We start from the raw sequence: 19,245 nt of genomic DNA, 5'->3' as shown, positions 1-19,245 counted from the left end.
GAGAGAGAGAGGGATAAAGGAGATAAACAAACAGACGAATGCACGGAGAAAAAAGACGAAGAAAAAACAGAGATAGAAGAGAAAAAAAAAAGGCCAGATTAGTCAAACCCGAGAGCCTCGAGATTAGGGAAGTTTCAACTATACTTCAGAACGGTCGTTAAAGAAACACGCCGCCCGTTTATCTCTCGGCTAGCTTTTCTCCTCTGCACGATTCTGCTTCTGCTTCTGCCGGGGTGTAACCACGTTACTGCGGAAATTAAGAGCCGAACTCTTGTTACTTGGACAAATTGATTCCTGACGCGTAAAAACCGAGTGTCAAGCCGTTTCCTCCCCCCCCCCCCCCCCCCCTTGAAACATTCCCGAGTCAGATTTCTCTGTTAGTTTACAATTTTTGTCGGGATTTCGTCTCTTTTTTTCAAGCTACGAACATGGCTCGAAAAATTGCCGGATTCTTATTGACCGGTGTTTGAAATTAAATGATGCACGAAATATCCGTGTGCACTGAAAATTTATTCAATACCTTGTAGAAATAAACAAGGTGCTTTTAAAGTGGAATTACACATGTTGCATATATTATTACTTGTAATAATTACCAAATGAATTTGCTCAGGTTGAGAATTAATCGAACGACATGATTTTATAGCGATTGAAACGGTGTACGAGAGAAACCCACAATATTTAGTAACAAGTCTGGTATTTTCGCTATTAATCTCGGAAAAAAGTCAATTTTTACATGTTTTCAAATTCAAAATTTTTGATATTTTCAAATTCAGCATGGAAAACTTGACGTGAATTTTTGAGAGCGTGACCCGTATTCTAGATCCGATCTAGATTTTGCGTTCGGCACGCGCAGGTTTTGAAAAATTCAAATTTCCGATGGAGAATATTGTTAGGTATTTTTTTTTTTCGACAGGAAAAAATTGAAGAATCTAATATTCTTCCGACGTAGAAATTTTCGCGTTGCTTTGACAATTAATCGATTGAAAACGCTTCGCTGAAATACTGTTCGAAAAATTAGGACCACTCTTTTCATCTGGAAGGACACGCATGAAAAAATGTCCGATTCAATCAGGAACGATATCGAATGAAAGCCATTTATATTGTACTTATATCTATACGTGTACGGTAACAGAGCCGATTAAAGATGAATGGGTCGTACAGTCCGATTCAGAAATTACAAACGGAGGAAACTCCGTTCAAAAAATATCCAACAATGTTAATATTCGAAGCAACGACGAAGACCCCGAATGTATTGAAATGAATTCCAGCGAATTCAAATAACGCAAAAATTAACGTGCAAACAATTTGAGAAAAGAGTATTCGGCATTAGAAAGTTGGAAATAATTAAGCTTCGGCGTTGCTAATCCGTGTCTCGTGTCTTTTTGGTTTATGTTATTTGCAGCGCAGAATTTCATAGGAATTTATCTCCAGAGTGGATAAAGATAGATGTTAATAAGTGATATTGTTCGAACGGTTTTGTACAGTTGTCCCAAATTTTGATCTATACTGTTAGACTTTTCTTTTTTGGCATCGTAACGCAAGTAGAAGAAAAACTTGACCCTTCGATCACACACTTATAGATACGTATTGTTGATCTATTATTCATCAGATTTGCACACTAGTGCGAAATTTTGCATGTCCGGTAAAAATCGGCACTAATTTAAATTTTTTATTAAAATAGATCGTGTTTTTCACAGTGACGGGTAATAATTTGACGTTAGGAATGAGATTTAGGACAATCGAAACGAAAAATCAAAAATTAAAAACCGAATCATAACAACGACAGTTATGTCAAATCTTTTTCAAAGACAGAATATTCCGAATCGAATAGCGGGAACGAAATTTAAAACGTGTGAAAAAACCGTGAAAATTGAAAAACCCAAACTGTAACAACGACAACCGTGTCAAGTGTTTTTCAAAGTTGTTACGAACGACATTGGAAAGCAGAAGAAACGAAAAACGAACAAAACCCGAGTACACGATCGATTGCTTCGAAGTTGATTTGAGCGTATCGAGAAGAGGCGCAGTCAAAATAGCGTTCGCCGGATGCGGGAGGGTCGAAGGGTCGAAGGGTCGAAGGGTCGAAGGGTCGAAGGTTCGGCGTCGAGTCGGCCGAAAGGCAACGTCGTCACGAGTACCTGCATGCCGTTGTTCTTCTCTCTCGGAATAGATCGCGATCCCCGCGGAGGATGGCTCGTCGGTGGGCGTGCGTAGCATCTGGTTCTCGCGACAACTGCAGCAGCAAGACCAACGCCACAAACAGGAGCAACAACAGTGGCTCTCGAATCGTCCGTCGACGAAGCGACGAGCGTTTACGGAGTCGCGGCGCGTCGAACAAAGCCTCGGAGTTTCCGGCGGCGTTTCCTCTTCGCTGTTCTCCTCTTCTCTTTCTTCTTCTTCTTCCACTTCCACGTCTTTATCTCCTCTCCCTTCGATCACTCGGACCGATGCTCGGATTTCTCTCGCGGCCGTTTTCGAATCCCCGTCATAATTCCTCAGCCGCATTCCCGCCGTTCGTTAATCCGCCCTCCAACATCGGTTGTGTTTCTGTAAACCCATCCGTCCTTTCGCGTCCAGTTACGCAACTCGCGTACCGTGTATCAGTTTGACGAAAATCGACGGTCACGTGCCGATCCTCCGCTGTTTTTAGCCTGTGATGTTAAAGCGCGCGAAATTCAAATTCAAATATCGAACGCTAGTCCCGCCTAACAGCGATTCCTCGCGCACGCGCTCACGCTCGGCTTTTATTTTCGCTCGGTTGTTTCGCAAAGCGGCGGCAACCGCGACGACTCGGCCGTTGGATCCGACGATATTCACCCGGCTTTATTACGGTGAGCACGGCGTCGAAAGCTACGTGCGTTCGGAACGCCGCGTGCCGAGCGACTGCCGTTCGGCGTCTTCCCTTTCCTTTCTCCGGCGGAATATCTCCTCGCACTCTCCCTCGCACTTTAGACCCCCTGGCCTATCCTAGGACGATGAATCAAGCGGCGACCCGCCCGGACCGGGACGCGCTTTTTGGGATCACGGGCGGGAGGGTGGGAGGATTGCGAATATAGAATGATCAAAAAATAGAAGAGCCGCGATGTCGAATTTTCAACGAAGCGAGAGCTTGATTTATGGAATTTAAAAAATGCGGAGGTCAAGGTACGGAAATGCTGGAACGCGGAATGCCGGAATGTAGAATGGTCGGAAATCGTATCGACAATGTGGAATCTATTCGTTTATTTATTTATCAAACGAAAACGATTTACATAACATTTACAGAATCATCAAGTAAACCCTACAGAGGTAATCGATGTTCCCTGTTCGTGGCTTGGTGCCTAAACTTGACAACAAACTAGCGATACAAAACTCTGGAATTGGGATTAAATAAAATATTACATACTTTTGCGATAAGTTAACATGGAAAACTATTTTTCGATCTCTTTAATGCCAACTGTTGGTGTGTAAAAATTGCCGAATATAAACGTACAAGTTTTCTCAATTTTCATAAACCGCAAGCTGATTTCATTCGCGGACGAATTTCCTACAAACAGAGTCTGACAACGATTTCTTTCGCTGTTTACAGTTGACGAAAAAACAAAGAATCAAATCAACGTTAAGTGCGTATCGGAATGTCACAGGTTACGAACGATAAACTTATAACGCTTTGTTGGGAAAGTCACACCATGTACAATGTTATCGAAAATCCATTTCGAATGATTTATGTTTACATTATACGAAGAAACTTACAATTAGTCGAGTAGTGAGAAAAGCAGAGCGCTATTTATTCATCCGTTAGCTAATTTCGATCGCCTATTCAACCGAATTCAAAATAATCTTGTGATTGTTTAAACGCTTTGGATAATCGTTACGCAGAGAACGTTGCATGACTGAAAAAATTTAGCTAAACCTTTGCTCGATAATTCATTAAACTTCTGTAATTCTCAAACGAAAACTGGACAATTTTCGATGACAATCGAATACAAGTCCGTGAAATAATATTCAGCCTCGAGAGTTCGTCATTTTCCAATTTTTCACACCTCGCCAAGTTTCGCTTTACACTCCTCAGAGCCTTTCCATCAGACTTTGCGATCAAAGCTTGATCGATCGTAATTTCACGTACGTCAAACAGGGACAATTCATCCCTGAAAATTTCCTAGTGCAACCTCGTTGCTCTCGATCCGATCAGACAATCTGCCTGCAGCGAGTGCGGACCTAATCATGGAAGATCTGATTCAATCGACTTCGCCGTACCAGCGACGATGAATTAAAGACCTCACGACTCTGCTGCAACGGCTCTCTAAATAAACGGGCCGATATCTTTTCTAGAGCTACAGTCGAGCCGGAGGCGCGAGTTTTTACGAGGATTTTTTCCCCCCTTGTTTTTCGGAGAGTCCACGAGCCGCGTCGAGACGTAAATTTTTCACTTCCCAGATTATACTTTGATCCCGTTGGTGCTTTCGGATCATATAATGCTCCGCGTATGAGCGTCAATGTATCGCGCAGCTCGACAGATTTAATGCACTCTGAGATCATCGATGAGTCAACGTCGACGATAAGGAAGAGAGGGGAAAAAACATGGTATATTGTGTGAGGAGAATGGAAACTCGGTCTTTTCGGGCCGGGCGTAAGTTTGTGATTTGAGTCGCAGGTGAAGTCGAAGAAAGAATATTGCAAATACGCGAGGCGAAAAGAACGTCGCCACCTTATTGTTGCGCATGATTCTTTATACAACAAGAGCATGTCGCGCGATTTTTTCACCAAGAACGAAACTGAGGTTAGGATTGCGCAATGTCATTTTTTACGCGACAGCGCATGCGCGCAGTGCGGAAAAGACCACTTTCAACTCTTCGCGGCACAGTGTCTCACAAATATGAGACACCTTTTTTTAAATCGGTTATTCGAAACTTACATTCAATTTTTTAGACAGCGCTGTCATTTCTTTTTTGTTGCATGATTAAAGTTCTAAAATGTCATTGTTGATGTTTTAAGATGGATTACGATGATTCCGCGAATATAGTCGGCGCTTTAAATAAACAAAGTGTTGAGAATGTCTATTTTTACAGAGTAAATATCATTGTGGGAAGGTTATGGGGACTAGAAAAGTGGAACTCGGTAATATTGGGTTTTTGGGATTGCTAAAAACAGATCTGACCTCAAAAATATCAAAATTCAAGATGGCAGATCCAATATGGCGGGCTAAAAATGAGGAAATTGATCCGATTCGCTTGAAATTTTTCACACGGGGATTTACGGGGGCGCTGAAACCGAATTTTCGAGCAATTTCGATCGCTTTCACATTTTCAGTCGCGGAAGAAACGCGTAAAACATACTCGTGTTGGATAAGATGCATTTTATAACAGAGCGCACGCAAGGAGCACCGATTTATAATTTCTAGAAATATCGAACCACGGAGCAACTGATTGAATGAACGGGAGAATTTTTCGTATTTGAATAACGAGAAGCTCGTCGTTTTACCAATTCTTGACTGCTATTCTCTCGTCGTCCGATTGCGTGTGTAACAAAGCCTGCAGATGTTGGAAAAACAAAGAGAAAAGAAAAGAAAAGTAGGTAAGTAAAAAAAAGGAAAGAAAGTAAAGACAGAAAAAATATCCCCTATTTGAAAACATCCCAATTTCAATTCCAATTCCAATTCGATTACTTCTTCTTCTTCTTCTTCTTCTTCTTCTTCTTCTTCTTCTTCTTCTTCTTCTTCTTTTTCTTCTTCTAGTTACGCCGTTTTTCTCATTTTCCTCATTCCGTTTGCTTTCTTTTTCCGCACATTATATAATCTTCTCCCTGTTTTAGCTGACTTCCGATTCGGTAATCCGAGCCATTATTTTAATTGACGCCCTAAACTCCAGCCGCACATCGCCCAGCATTACACGGTTATAAGGTATCCTGTACGAAGTACGTATATCAGCAGGTATTCTGCAGAATGCTCGTGTCATACAACTCTCCGTATAAAATTGTAGGCATTTTGTTTAACGTGTGTAAATATAACGCCTGCTGTACACAGAAGCGGATAGATAGCGTGGGACCGAAGCACATTGACATCGGCGCAAACCGCGCGTTCCTTGCTAATCAAATACGCGCGAATGATCGACCGACGATGGATCACCCTCGATATTTATCGGTCCTGCAAACAGACTACGCGAGGAGTTTACGATATCGCGTGTATGATGGTAGAAGGTAACGCGTTCGCCAAAAAGGTGAATTTCATTTACTGCAAAAGCGCTCTAAACGCGTATCTGCACTAGATTTAACCGAAAAAAATTAATAAAGGTATAAAGGGCCTTAAATATTTTATGGGTTCGCCCATTCAGCAACGAAATATATTTTTATTTATCACATTTGTAAGTGTTATGAGGTCACAAATGCCGGTTTTTACGTGTTTCTTTTTTGTAAACGACGCCAAAAACCTTCAAAACATCAAGAATTATCAATTGCAAGATCGTACCGATCAAATTTTTTTTTTTGTTTTTTTTTTCGCTAACGTTTCAAGTACTTTCGAAACGTAAAGATTCGTCGATTTCGGGAAGAATGTTTCAAGTTTTTCACTTTTTCACATAACAATATCGAAGGTAAGGGTGTAAGGTCGTATAAAGGCACATGAGACCTTACACCGTCAGTGAAGGTGATTATTTTTCATAAAGTTCGCGATGAGAGGGCATAACCGACAGTATTTACAACCTTTCACCGTTAATTGATCCATTTTTTAATTTCAACATTATCGAATCTACCCTCAAGTTTTTCGCGTTAATACGAAGGGGAAAAAATACGCCTTTTTATCTTCACGCGTGTTAAAAGGTCGTATAATGACGCATAAGTCAGACACACGCATCTATGCGTACGCAAGGAAATATCTTCACGGGTTTGGATTGACTCGATATGTCGCTTTTGAAGTGGTCAAAATTGGAAACAGGATTTTGAAGGACGAAGAAAACGAGGTCGCTGACCACGGAGCAAAATATCAAATTACAATCTAATCTAAGAGAGGGATGTAAGAACTTTGGAGCGATGGAATTTTCAGGAGATTAAAGAGTGGGGGATGAAAATATCCCGAAAAAGACGAAGCGTGAACGTGGAGAAAATATTCGATTGTTACAGTTGATGGGAAAATTTTTATAAATTGGGTATAGATATATTTTTCAAATAACAAGAAAAAGTGGAGTAAAAGTGAGTGACGACAGCGCAAAATGTTTACGCGTACCTCGTTTTTCGCAATTCCAACAATATTCAAACAGTTTTTTTAACGATACTCGTTTTACTGAATATTTCTAGTTGCTGTGACAAATGAAATTTTTTTCAGTGTACATGTATACATACATACGGAGATAAAGTCTGTTGCGGAAATCTAGACAAAAGTATAATACAACCGGAGTGTGTGTTTGTAGGATGGGTTGGTCCAAGATACGCGAGTTTTCTATGTACGTATATACGTGTAATGCACGTGCCAGCGTATGTCCTACTTACGCAACTTCGTCTAATGTAACGTGTTAACGATATTACTGAACACATAAGCGAAACACAAAAGCGAGAAGTTCGTTTGCAGCTCTGTGAACGTGAACTGTAATATTTGGTGAACGTCAAAAGGCCGAAAGATTTTCTTCCGAATCAGAATTTCGAAAACTCAAACGAATCGAGGCGAAAATCTTTTGACAATTACACAGCATTCGATCGAATCCAAAGTCATTTGACGAATCGGTCGATTTAAAATCATCGGATATTTCAATCGGAATAATTAAGTAGTTGATAAATATTACATTTCGATAATAGAATAACACTGTAAAAAGATATTCTGTCACGGACTTATAACAAAACATGACTTACTGTCTATTCAACACTATTGCTGTTCACGTAACATTATCTGGTTTCAAATTTTCGGATTGACTTTCAAAAATTGTTCTTTATAAATCCACACAGGCTAATTTTCATACGAAACTTTTTACAGTGTATATTTTGGCATCCTGTATAAACATATTATTTGTAATTAAAGACAAAATTCAATTAGTACGAAGAAGAAAGAAAGTCACGAATCTCGTACACCTCGATATTCTCTGGTTAAATAATCTCCAGCGGTGGGAACAATAATAACAACAATAATGATGAAAAATTCAAGGCGATCCGCGCTTCTTTAAGAAAAGCACGAAGAAGCTCGCAGCAAGACGCGGAAGGGTGAAAGGATCAGGAATTGGGATTTCGGGCGGGCGTTATTTGGGCGTAAATCAATCCCGAAGGAGGGAAAAACGGAGTCCTGTACAAGGGTTTCCATCGGGGTTTTCCCCCAGGAGCAGTTCGGCCGTCGGGCCGACGAGTCCAACCGATTCTTTATAATCGAAGTCGGGTAGGAAATTCGAAAAAGCTTGAATCGGCGCGTTTTACCGGAGCTTTTTTGTCCGGTGTTTGTTGTTTATTTGTGATTGTTTTTTTTTGTTTTTGCGTTTCCTCGTTCACCTCTCTTCTCCCACCACGTTTTATTCTTCCGTTCGGCCGGACTCGTTCGGAGAGGCGCGGCCGTCGATGATGGCGCTATTCAAACGCATGGCGAGAACGAATGCTCGATAAGCCGGTGCATGGTGCATTGACCAGCCGTTTCCCTCCGCGATAAGAGTCTTTCGCCTCGCCTCTGATACCGCCCGACACAAACGCGTTGCCCATCCTGCTTCAGACCGGCGGGCGTAGGCGGGACTCGTACGATGTCGACACGTACACGCAACGAGAAACGATTTCTTCAATGAGCGATTACGAGTTTTTGTCAAAATATTTCACCGTCGAAGAACGAGGGATCGAAAAATGGGAAAAATATCTAAACAGGATGTTTTTTATTCAAATCATTTTCATTCCTTATTTGGATTTTCTGCATAAAGTATAAGGCGTGACGTTTGAAGCATTACGAAAATGCAGTTTCTATTTACCATATTTTAATTTTTTAACCCTGTATTACTTATACGTATACATATTGTGTTATATTGAATGGGTATTTATTCGGAGTCTAGTTTTATTAGTGTCGGATTTTCAAACTCCAGGGAATGAAAATATAGAATGATGAAAAAATTGACGCGCTATAATATCAAACAAATGAAAATTTTTTCGTGCAAGCTATTGGATCGTCGAGTAGAAATGTTGAACTGATTCCGGGTTAAGAATGGCCAAGAACGATATCGTGATGGATGGAAAACTTAATTTATAACATTCAAAAATCTTGAAAGTCAGTCGAAGTATGGAGGAGCAAAAGAATACGAAGGTCAGAACATGGAATTCCGAATTGTAGAATCGTCAGAATTAATCTCGATCATATAGAATTGTATACAAATTTTCAATTTTGTCGTTATCTGTTTTGATATTTCTACATTTTGTCACTTCGTACTTCGATTTTCTATACTTACAATTTTCTATACATCATCTTTCCACACTTCAAAATTTAATGAATCAAATTTTCGCATCTATGAAAATTCGATATTCGGGCCCTTCTATCAATCGATATTTCTAGTTTCTTACCCCTACACTTTTCAAACTCCACGCGATAATCTGTTTCAGTGAATTTCAACGCGTAGAAAAGTATTTGCGGAGGCAAAATTACGTGTCCACAGAATCTTTGGAACGAATATCAATTACACGGCTAACTAAAACAGTTTGAATTTTCATAACACTGTTCCTTTGCACATTTTATCTTTTCCGCTGTTTATACAACATACGCACACATTAAGTGAGTCAGATTTTCGCAAACTATTTTTAGTACCTCAATGATAACCTTACGTTCTCACTTCTTTTCAAACCGTTCAAAGAGGATGCTATAAAGTCGGTCTTTACCGACCGAGTAAAATTGCAACAACTATTTCTATCATCGGACACTGCGTAAGCTAAAACTATAAAAAAAAGTATATATAAAAACTAATTCAATAACCGCAGGACCAGATTTTCCGTCATTTCGGTACCTTAAAATGATCCTATCTTTTTTTTTTTCTTTTCTGTACAGCCTGCAAAATAAGCAACATTTAACGCGGTCGATAAAAACTGTCCACAACAGCAGCATCCTCTTAATATATAATTTTAAATCCCGAGACGTCCAGTTTTAACCAGGCCAATTAGATTCAACTTGCATACTGTCGGCGTTCGTCATTCCGTATTCAATATACCCAATTTGTTGTAACCTTATCAAGCGTCGAAATGAAAATGACGTTATGTGTTGCGAAGGCATGCTTTGAACAGAATTTCCCCGACACACGGAGGACCCGATCGACTTTCTCCGCTTTACTCGGACTGTTGTTTGCTCGTAATTTATTTATCGCAGAATATTATCTCCCGGGGGATCGTCGAGCACAATGAAAACTCGATGACTAGGGACCGAGGCGGGTCGAGTAGAATGAACGATTACGCGCCGCTGGTATGATTATGCCCGTGTAACGAACCGGGATGGAAGTATGTATCAAATGATTCAGAGACGCTGCGTTCATCAGTCGTGACGCGCCGGAAGTTACTGATTGTTTCGAGGGGTGGTGACCGCAATTACTTACTCTTACAGCGGTATCTAGGGTCAACCGCCTTTTTTCTCAATTAGCCTAAATTAATACCGTGCAACCAATTCGCCGGTATCGCAGCAACGAATTACTCCTCGATTCATCATCGCCTCTTGCGTGCAGCTGACGTAAAACAATAACCAATAATAGCTGATCGATTCGTCGTCCCCCTCCGGCGCTTAATAAAAATAAACAACGTTTAAACAGTTTCCTACTTACCGACCGGTCAACGACACCGACTCGACAGATAAGAAATCGCCTCCTCCTTACCGACCGAACTCCGCGCACGCCGAGCTTGCGGGAACTTTCGACGTAGCGTTATTCGTCGATCTTTTTTGTCTGACCGATACGAGCAGCTACTACTGCCGGTCAAAAAAACTTCCCTTAAACGTAGGATGGTGCATCGATGACCCGCCAAGTTTGAATCAGAAATAGATTGGCACAGAAATAAAATAGAATACGGATAAAAAACTAGTTCAACGAATTGTGTAATTTCTATTTATCACTCTGCCTTTTTTTTTCCCTCAATTTTGTTCCACTTTCGCTTTACATATTCCGTCAATTGCCTCGCGTTCATCGAACATTGAAAGGATGTATTTAAACACCGACTCCCTGCGGTGTACTGCAAAGTCAAGGCTCGATTCCGTAAAAATAATAGTGATAACCGTAATAGTAATCATAATCAGAATAACAGTAACAATAATAACAAAAATAATAATAATAATAATAATACACAAGGAACCGCCAAGACGCTGTTCGCGGCATATTCGAGGCAAGGCAAAGCCGCGGCTTGCGGCAAACTTGGACAAAGAGAACCTGATTTTCGCACACCTGGTAGTCCGGGAGTTAACGACAGAAATTTCCGGGTCATTTCCGCAAGATTCATTTTTTTTGTATGAGTTATGTTTGTAACGTATAATAATAATCTGAACGTCTGCCGGCGCACCCCCGCGACAGGGGGTTACAGGAGGGTTACAATTGCAGCAAAAAATCGACAAAAAAAATTTATAGCCGCATACGCGAAACTGATTTTACGTATCAGTTGAAACATAAGAAGCTTAGAAATTATCGTCTGCCACCTAAATTCCTTATGTACACGTATAATGATGCTGATCTTGTTTAACAGCCGTAATGTTATAACCATTCATCCATATCACATTGGTCGATAGAATCATCCGTTTCATCCAATATTATATCGGAATCCTCAACATCAGAGTTATTGATTTCAGGATCGTCTTCTTCATCTGACTGACCTTGGTCTTGCTCTGCATTCGTTTCTTTATCTGTAAATATAATAATTTATTAATGGCTATATAATTATTTTTATATAAATTTTCATGTTTTTGTACGATACCTTGATTTTCTTCAGAGTTGATTGCTATATCATCGATAATACCTTGATTTTCTTCAGAGTTGATTGCTATATCATCGATGGATTTCGGCAATTGATCTCCTTCGAACCATTCGAGAACAAGTTTATCTCCTGATTCTTGCCAACCATAATCAGTGGGTAAAAATTCCGTCGGTTGCGGGAGATAAGCATGCCTCCAAAGATGTGCAATATATGCGGTTAGTTTCAATTGCTTTTGCAGCTCAGCTTTACAAAGTGGTACATAATACTGCTCCATCGACAATTCTTTGCGTTGGTCCGGAAGATTTCGTCGCCCTCATTAATTTTATAATTTTTCATAAAAATAGCTACACGAGCTTCATTGACGTCAGCTATCTTTTTTAACCCATACATACGGCATACAAAATCTTCGATAACTGTATAAACTGCTGATAAGTCGCCAGTGCTTAAATCACTGATACTTTCAAAGGCAACTATGTACCTATCACAGTTCCTTAACATAGTAAATTGGCGATTTTTACCTTTTCGGTAAAAAGATGGGTTATAGTCGCAGCCCGTCAATGCGTGGAGGGCTGCGCACGAGTATATTTCCGCAGGTACAAATAGTCCCAATTTTATAGCCACCTTTCGCCTACGGAACTATTTTTTTCACGGCCAACGAGCTTGCCCAGAGATGAGTAGAGAGGTGTAATAAAAGAGATTTATATCGCTTAGTTTATAATGTTGAACATTTTTGCGAATTTCATCACTCTATTTAAGCCTCCATTTTCACGGAAAAGATCTAGCGTAACTATCCACGAGAATTTATTAAATTAATTATATTAAACAAATGTATAATATAAAAACACAACTTCATGATAGCCGTTGAACAATTTATAACAACGATCGTCTTTCAGGCCGATAAAGATGCAGCGTCGTAGCCGCGATCTCGGCAGACGATCTTCGCGGTATCTTATTAGTGGCAGACTATTATTTTTGTGTTTGCTGATATAAAAAGAAGCATTTCAATCATTTTCATCCTTGCGGGCATACATTTTTTTACTATTTTTTTTGCGCTTACTTGCGTGGGTGGCAGACGAATTTTGTTGCGGAATTTAGGTGGCAGACGATAATTTCTAAGCTTCTTATGTTTCAACTGATACGTAAAATCAGTTTCGCGTATGCGGCTATAAATTTTTTTTGTCGATTTTTTGCTGCAATTGTAACCCTCCTGTAACCCCCTGTCGCGGGGGTGCGTCGGCAGACGTTCAGATTATTATTATACGTTACAAATATAACTCATACAAAAAAAATGAAGCTTGCGGAAATGGTGCAATGAAATCTGTCGTTAACTCCCGGACTATGGGTTGAATGCGCGATAGATCGCTGATCGGTGCGGCGCGCCGGCGTGATTCAAAGGTGAACCGTGAGATCGGTTCAGAATCTCTTGAAGCAATCGCGGACAAAGGGGCCATTCAAGCATTAGCTAATTCTAAAACAGGGGTAGGCCATTCATAGAAACGTTATCAAATGTTACCCTATATAGTCCGGGAGTTAACGACAGATTTCATTGCACCATTTCCGCAAGCTTCATTTTTTTTGTATAAGTTATATTTGTAACGTATAATATTAATCGCGAGCACCGCGGCCGAGATCGCGACTACGACGCTGCATCTTTATCGGCCTGAAAGACGATCGTTGTTATAAATTGTTCAACGGCTATCATGAAGTTGTGTTTTTATATTATACATTTGTTTAATATAATTAATTTAATAAATTCTCGTGGATAGTTACGCTAGATCTTTTCCGTGAAAATGGAGGCTTAAATAGAGTGATGAAATTCGCAAAAATGTTCAACATTATAAACTAAGCGATATAAATCTCTTTTTTATTACACTTCTCTACTCATCTCTGGGCAAGCTCGTTGGCCGTGAAAAAAATAGTTCCGTAGGCGAAAGGTGGCTATAAAATTGGGACTATTTGTACCTGCGGAAATATACTCGTGCGCAGCCCTCCACGCATTGACGGGCTGCGACTATAACCCATCTTTTTACCGAAAAGGTAAAAATCGCCAATTTACTATGTTAAGGAACTGTGATAGGTACATAGTTGCCTTTGAAAGTATCAGTGATTTAAGCACTGGCGACTTATCAGCAGCTTATACAGTTATCGAAGATTTTGTATGCCGTATGTATGGGTTAAAAAAGATAGCTGACGTCAATGAAGCTCGTGTAGCTATTTTTATGAAAAATTATAAAATTAATGAGGGCGACGAAATCTTCCGGACCAACGCAAAGAATTGTCGATGGAGCAGTATTATGTACCACTTTGTAAAGCTGAGCTGCAAAAGCAATTGAAACTAACCGCATATATTGCACATCTTTGGAGGCATGCTTATCTCCCGCAACCGACGGAATTTTTACCCACTGATTATGGTTGGCAAGAATCAGGAGATAAACTTGTTCTCGAATGGTTCGAAGGAGATCAATTGCCGAAATCCATCGATGATATAGCAATCAACTCTGTAGAAAATCAAGGTATTATCGATGATATAGCAATCAACTCTGAAGAAAATCAAGGTATTATCGATGATATAGCAATCAACTCTGAAGAAAATCAAGGTATCGTACAAAAACATGAAAATTTATATAAAAATAATTATATAGCCATTAATAAATTATTATATTTACAGATAAAGAAACGAATACAGAGCAAGACCAAGGTCAGTCAGATGAAGAAGACGATCCTGAAATCAATAACTCTGATATTGAGGATTCCGATATAATATTGGATGAAACGGATGATTCTATCGACCAATGTGATATGGATGAATGGTTATAAAATTACGGCTGTTAAACAAGATCAGCATCATTATACGTGTACATAAGGAATTTAGGTGGCAGACGATAATTTCTAAGCTTCTTATGTTTCAACTGATACGTAAAATCAGTTTCGCGTATGCGGCTATAAATTTTTTTTGTCGATTTTTTGCTGCAATTGTAACCCTCCTGTAACCCCCTGTCGCGGGGGTGCGCCGGCAGACGTTCAGATTATTATTATACGTTACAAACATAACTCATACAAAAAAAATGAAGCTTGCGGAAATGACCCGGAAATTTCTGTCGTTAACTCCCGGACTAATAGTAGTTTAGGCATTCCAGGTAAACGTCGGCTAACATAGGAAATTCGAAGTGCGTGCACGAAGCCGACGAGACGCCCGATTGAGAATGATAAAAAATTTTCCTTAAAAGGAGGTGTTAACAATGCACGATTCGCTAAGTAATAACATCTTAGCAGATATAACGTTTATCGCATGCGTTCAAGAAGAAAGACGATGCGCGATGTATTTAATACTCAACGAATAATTAATCTTCGTTTTACTGAACATCTTGATGTGTATTGGTAATAAACCATAATTATTATTTAGTAAAGTAGGAATAAATTGATCAGGATGTGACTATAAATGGCATTTCTGCCGTTACCAGGCATCGAATCGATTTGCCGATAAACTTTTGAGAAAGCGTTAGCTAACGTTGAATAACGGTGGTGGGCAAAACAACCAAACCTTACGAATCGTTAGCACTAGGGGTGGGATGCAATAAGTTGCAAAAAATGCGTTAGCCAATACTTGAATGGCTCCAAAGAAACTATTACTTGCAACGGTTCGAGAGTTGTGCGGTAAAAGGTGAAAAATTTGCTACTTTGTACCGTATATGCAGTTTTCCGCAAACCCACGACATTCGGCCGCGGTTTTTTTTTCCGATGCTCGAACCTGCGGATAGCGATTAACACATTGAGCTGCATGCGCGTAGCGAAGACGGTTCGATCGGATGCTGGAAGTTGGTAATCAACGGGTCGTCAACCCTGCAGCTGCACCTTCTTGGCGTTAGAAATCGCATCGAGTCGTTTATTTCTGTATGTTTATTTTAGAACCGAACAAATATTTGAAACTGTGGAATTTCAATGGCATTGCCCATCGGCGGACAAGGTTGAGTCGAGAACGGTCATTGCCGTTACTTCGAAGGACGCCGATTGAACAGAAGTTGCCAAATATACGTGCACGTAACGTACGTATAAGCTGCTGCTGCTGCGGCGCGGGATCGATAAATCGTTCTCAAGTTCTGAAACTCTGTCTACTTGATAAACGACGATCTACATTTGAGTAAAGACGGTGTTTTACGTTACGGTGACGAAACGTATTACCAGTTTCAAGTATGTACAAAATGGGGCCAAGTCAATAAAAATTATAAAAATTGTTTTTACTTTAATTTTAAACACCTGTGTCAAGTTTGAAAGTAATTGTGTAAATCGTACCGGAGCTACTTTACTTTTCATTTATTGTGATTTTATTTTAAGGATCAATGTAAAATCACGAAAAATTTAAGGTAAAATAACTCCGGTATGGTTGAAATAATCACTTGCAAATTTTACGCAGGGATTTAAAGTAAAATCGAGAGCAATTTATATCATTTTCATTTATTTAACACGATTTCGATCCGCACGCCTCTACATCCGTAAACACCGATCGGTTTTCAGTAATGTGAAATTTCATTACTAGTGTGAATTAGAAATATACAATAAGATATAAATGTATCATTTATCCGCAATTGTTAGCATGGAGAATAGGGCGAGGTAAAAATATTTGTCCATCGTTCATTGTTGTAGTATTTTTTCGTTGTCTGGCTATCTGCTTTTGTTAGCGTGTTTATTACTCATTAATTATTTCACTGGTAGAAATGATAATATTCTTGGCTTTCGATATCATCAACGTATTTCCGTTCTTCAATGTGCCTACGAGATTAAAGAGTACAAGATGAAATTTTTATGAATTTCTCACACCATTATAATGAGAAAAGGATGTTGAAGCAATCCGGACAGATACACTCAGAGAAAATTGTGGTTGTCGTTACCATAAAAAATAGTGTGCTCAGGGGACAATACGAATTTATAGTTAACAGAACTTGTTGCATTATGTTGTTCCGAACTACGAGCTTATCGTTACATCTGACAAAAGTTGTATGGTTAACGGTACAATAATGAAGACCTGACCATGTTTAAACATTAGTGCGATAAACGTGATAGACTTATCGTTACTCGATTTATAATTTGGAAATTCAATACAGAAATTGTAGATTGCAGTTTGTTAACTTTTACTATACGAGTTGAGTAGCTTCGTCGTAAATGTGTAGTAAAACTGGAATGAAAAAAAATAGATGAGGAACTCGTAGATAATTCATCTCAATGATTTTTCGTGAGCGCAGACACCATTTTGACAACTTCCAAGTACCGTAAATGAAATTTCCAAATATACCTGATACATTTACCGCACAATGAAGTAAATTCAAAATACCCTTTTGCGTGTTTCCAACAAAGTTAAGCAAAATGACAAAATTGTAACGCACATTTATTGAGAATGCTTGGTAATTCACTTTATAATACGAAATTTGTAATTCAACTACACTTTTGTGTTGTAAATGTGTCGTAGATTTTCAAATATTTTCAACAGTTTGTGTTTAGTTGTTGAAACTATGTTCGTAGGATCTTGTCTGAATAATTACCGTATTAGCGTTAACCGTATTTAAGTCGAGTCAAACTATGTACGGTGCATTCAACTCTGACAAAAGTTGCAGGAATCATCTCGGGTGGTCTAAATACTTATCCGTAACTAGTTTATTATAAATTAGTTAATTGAACCGTACTCTATACTATCGAAGACTACAGACCAGAGCTCACCGCACTATACGAATATAATTCTGATGAACATCCGTGTATGGTGAACATTATAACAAAAAATATAGTTAATTGTACGATTATTATACTCCCTTTGACGTTCTTGGATCAACTAGAAGTGTGTGGTAAAATTAACATTGTGTTTATAGTGCGCCAAACGATAATTTAAGTAAATTCTACTATAAAAATTATCTTCCCGACTATAACATTTTAACTGTACAGATTTTTAACTGCACGCGCAAATTTTTATCTCAGTGTTATCGAGGAAAGAAAAAATACCAACAAGAGATAAAAACTGCGTCCGTCCGGGCGGTGAATTGCGAAATTGAACGTAATGAAAAAACTTTAATGTAAAATGACAATACTCAAAGCCGAAAATATGCGTAAATATTTAATAACTTTTACCTATATTTGTGCAGAGCGTGTGACGGCTCGCAAGTCATTGCTTTTTTTACTCTGTCATTTTCAGTTATTCTGTATTCAATAAATAATGTCCCAGACTGGCGAACGAATCGTATATTTTTACATTTCCTACTCGACTATTTGCAGCGTTTACGTACTTATTGTACTCCAAATTGGTGTATACGAAAATAATAAGCTGTAACCGGCGTTCAAATATGAAAACGACCGGTTTCAAACTGGCCTCGGATGCGTTATCGATGACCCACAAAACCGCTGCCTACTAATTTTTATCAGAAGTGGAATATTTTTACATTTTTTTCCGTCATATCGAATCGCCATTTTGGATTTCGGAAACTGACTACAGAATCGTAGAAAACCATCCAACAAACCGACGAGTATGAATTTTCATGAAAACTCAGTTGCTAATTTTTTTTTTCAGCTTACCGAATGCGCCAGATTTGAATTTCGCAAATCTCACCTTATATAAAAAACTTTGCGGTATGAATTTTCATTCAAACCCATTCATCCATTCTCAAGATATCATCATTTTTATCTGATCTTTCGGAATTTCGTTGTTTAAACAATTGAAAAAGCAGCGAACCGATCAAAGCCAAAATCTAATCAGTTCTAAGTTTGGATAAGCCGCGTCGATCGAGACAAAAATCATTGAAATCCGGCAACTCGTTCAACTCAACTTTTCATTTTCGGGATGATTACAATAACTTTCTTATTTCTCTTGGGACGAAAAAACGGTAGGTTAAAAAAAAAATGCAGTACCTAATTCATTAGAGTAATTAATACTCCGCTAGCTTAGAGGGCTCGAAAATGCTTCAAACTCGGTTGGAAAAAGAACTCTGTTTTAATTGATGACAACTGGCGGAAAACGAATCGTAGAAATAGGTGACCAGAAAAATCAGAGCCCGTGTTTTCAGGGGGGATTCAAATATATCCCGGAGCTCTCATGAGGCTGAAGTTAGTAAAGTTATTGCGATGATTAACGTTTCGGGCAAACCGTTATTTCGCAATTTTAGTAATGATTAAAATTTACTACAACACAACGAGGAGAAACGGATTCGTATTTTGAAAACTTGCCTAATTCAACGTCACTGTAAATTTGAAAGATAGTGATTTTTCGTTACATAAACGTGACTAGAAGTTCAGCCTCGTGAACTTTCGGCGACAGCACCGCATCCATTCCTGATATCTGTGCACTCCCTCCCACTTCCGTCGGAATCGGTCGAACACGTGAGATAAATAGAATCGTCAACTTGTCCGGGAGTC

At 39.2% G+C, this 19,245-nt stretch overlaps 1 protein-coding gene across 2 annotated transcripts in view; it reads left to right on the top strand.

Moving 5' to 3' along the window:
* Positions 1-14,707, top strand: part of LOC124304471 (uncharacterized) — a 31,975-nt gene extending 17,268 nt beyond the window's left edge. The window contains exons 3-4 of one of the 2 annotated variants that reach the window (XM_046762747.1): positions 14,388-14,411; positions 14,525-14,707. In XM_046762747.1, the coding sequence (XP_046618703.1) occupies positions 14,388-14,411; positions 14,525-14,617 (117 nt within the window). In that variant the 3' untranslated portion in view covers positions 14,618-14,707. Of the gene's footprint in view, positions 1-14,006; positions 14,412-14,524 lie in introns of those variants that run through there. The other variant, XM_046762746.1, reaches the window with a different exon arrangement.
* The last annotated feature ends 4,538 nt before the right edge of the window (positions 14,708-19,245 follow it).

The sequence above is a fragment of the Neodiprion virginianus genome, chromosome 5, assembly GCF_021901495.1.
Source record: "Neodiprion virginianus isolate iyNeoVirg1 chromosome 5, iyNeoVirg1.1, whole genome shotgun sequence".
In the NCBI taxonomy this organism is placed as follows: Eukaryota; Metazoa; Arthropoda; class Insecta; order Hymenoptera; family Diprionidae; genus Neodiprion; species Neodiprion virginianus.
The sequence above is the reverse complement of the archived record's forward strand: the minus strand, read 5'-3'. Positions and strand labels throughout refer to the sequence as shown.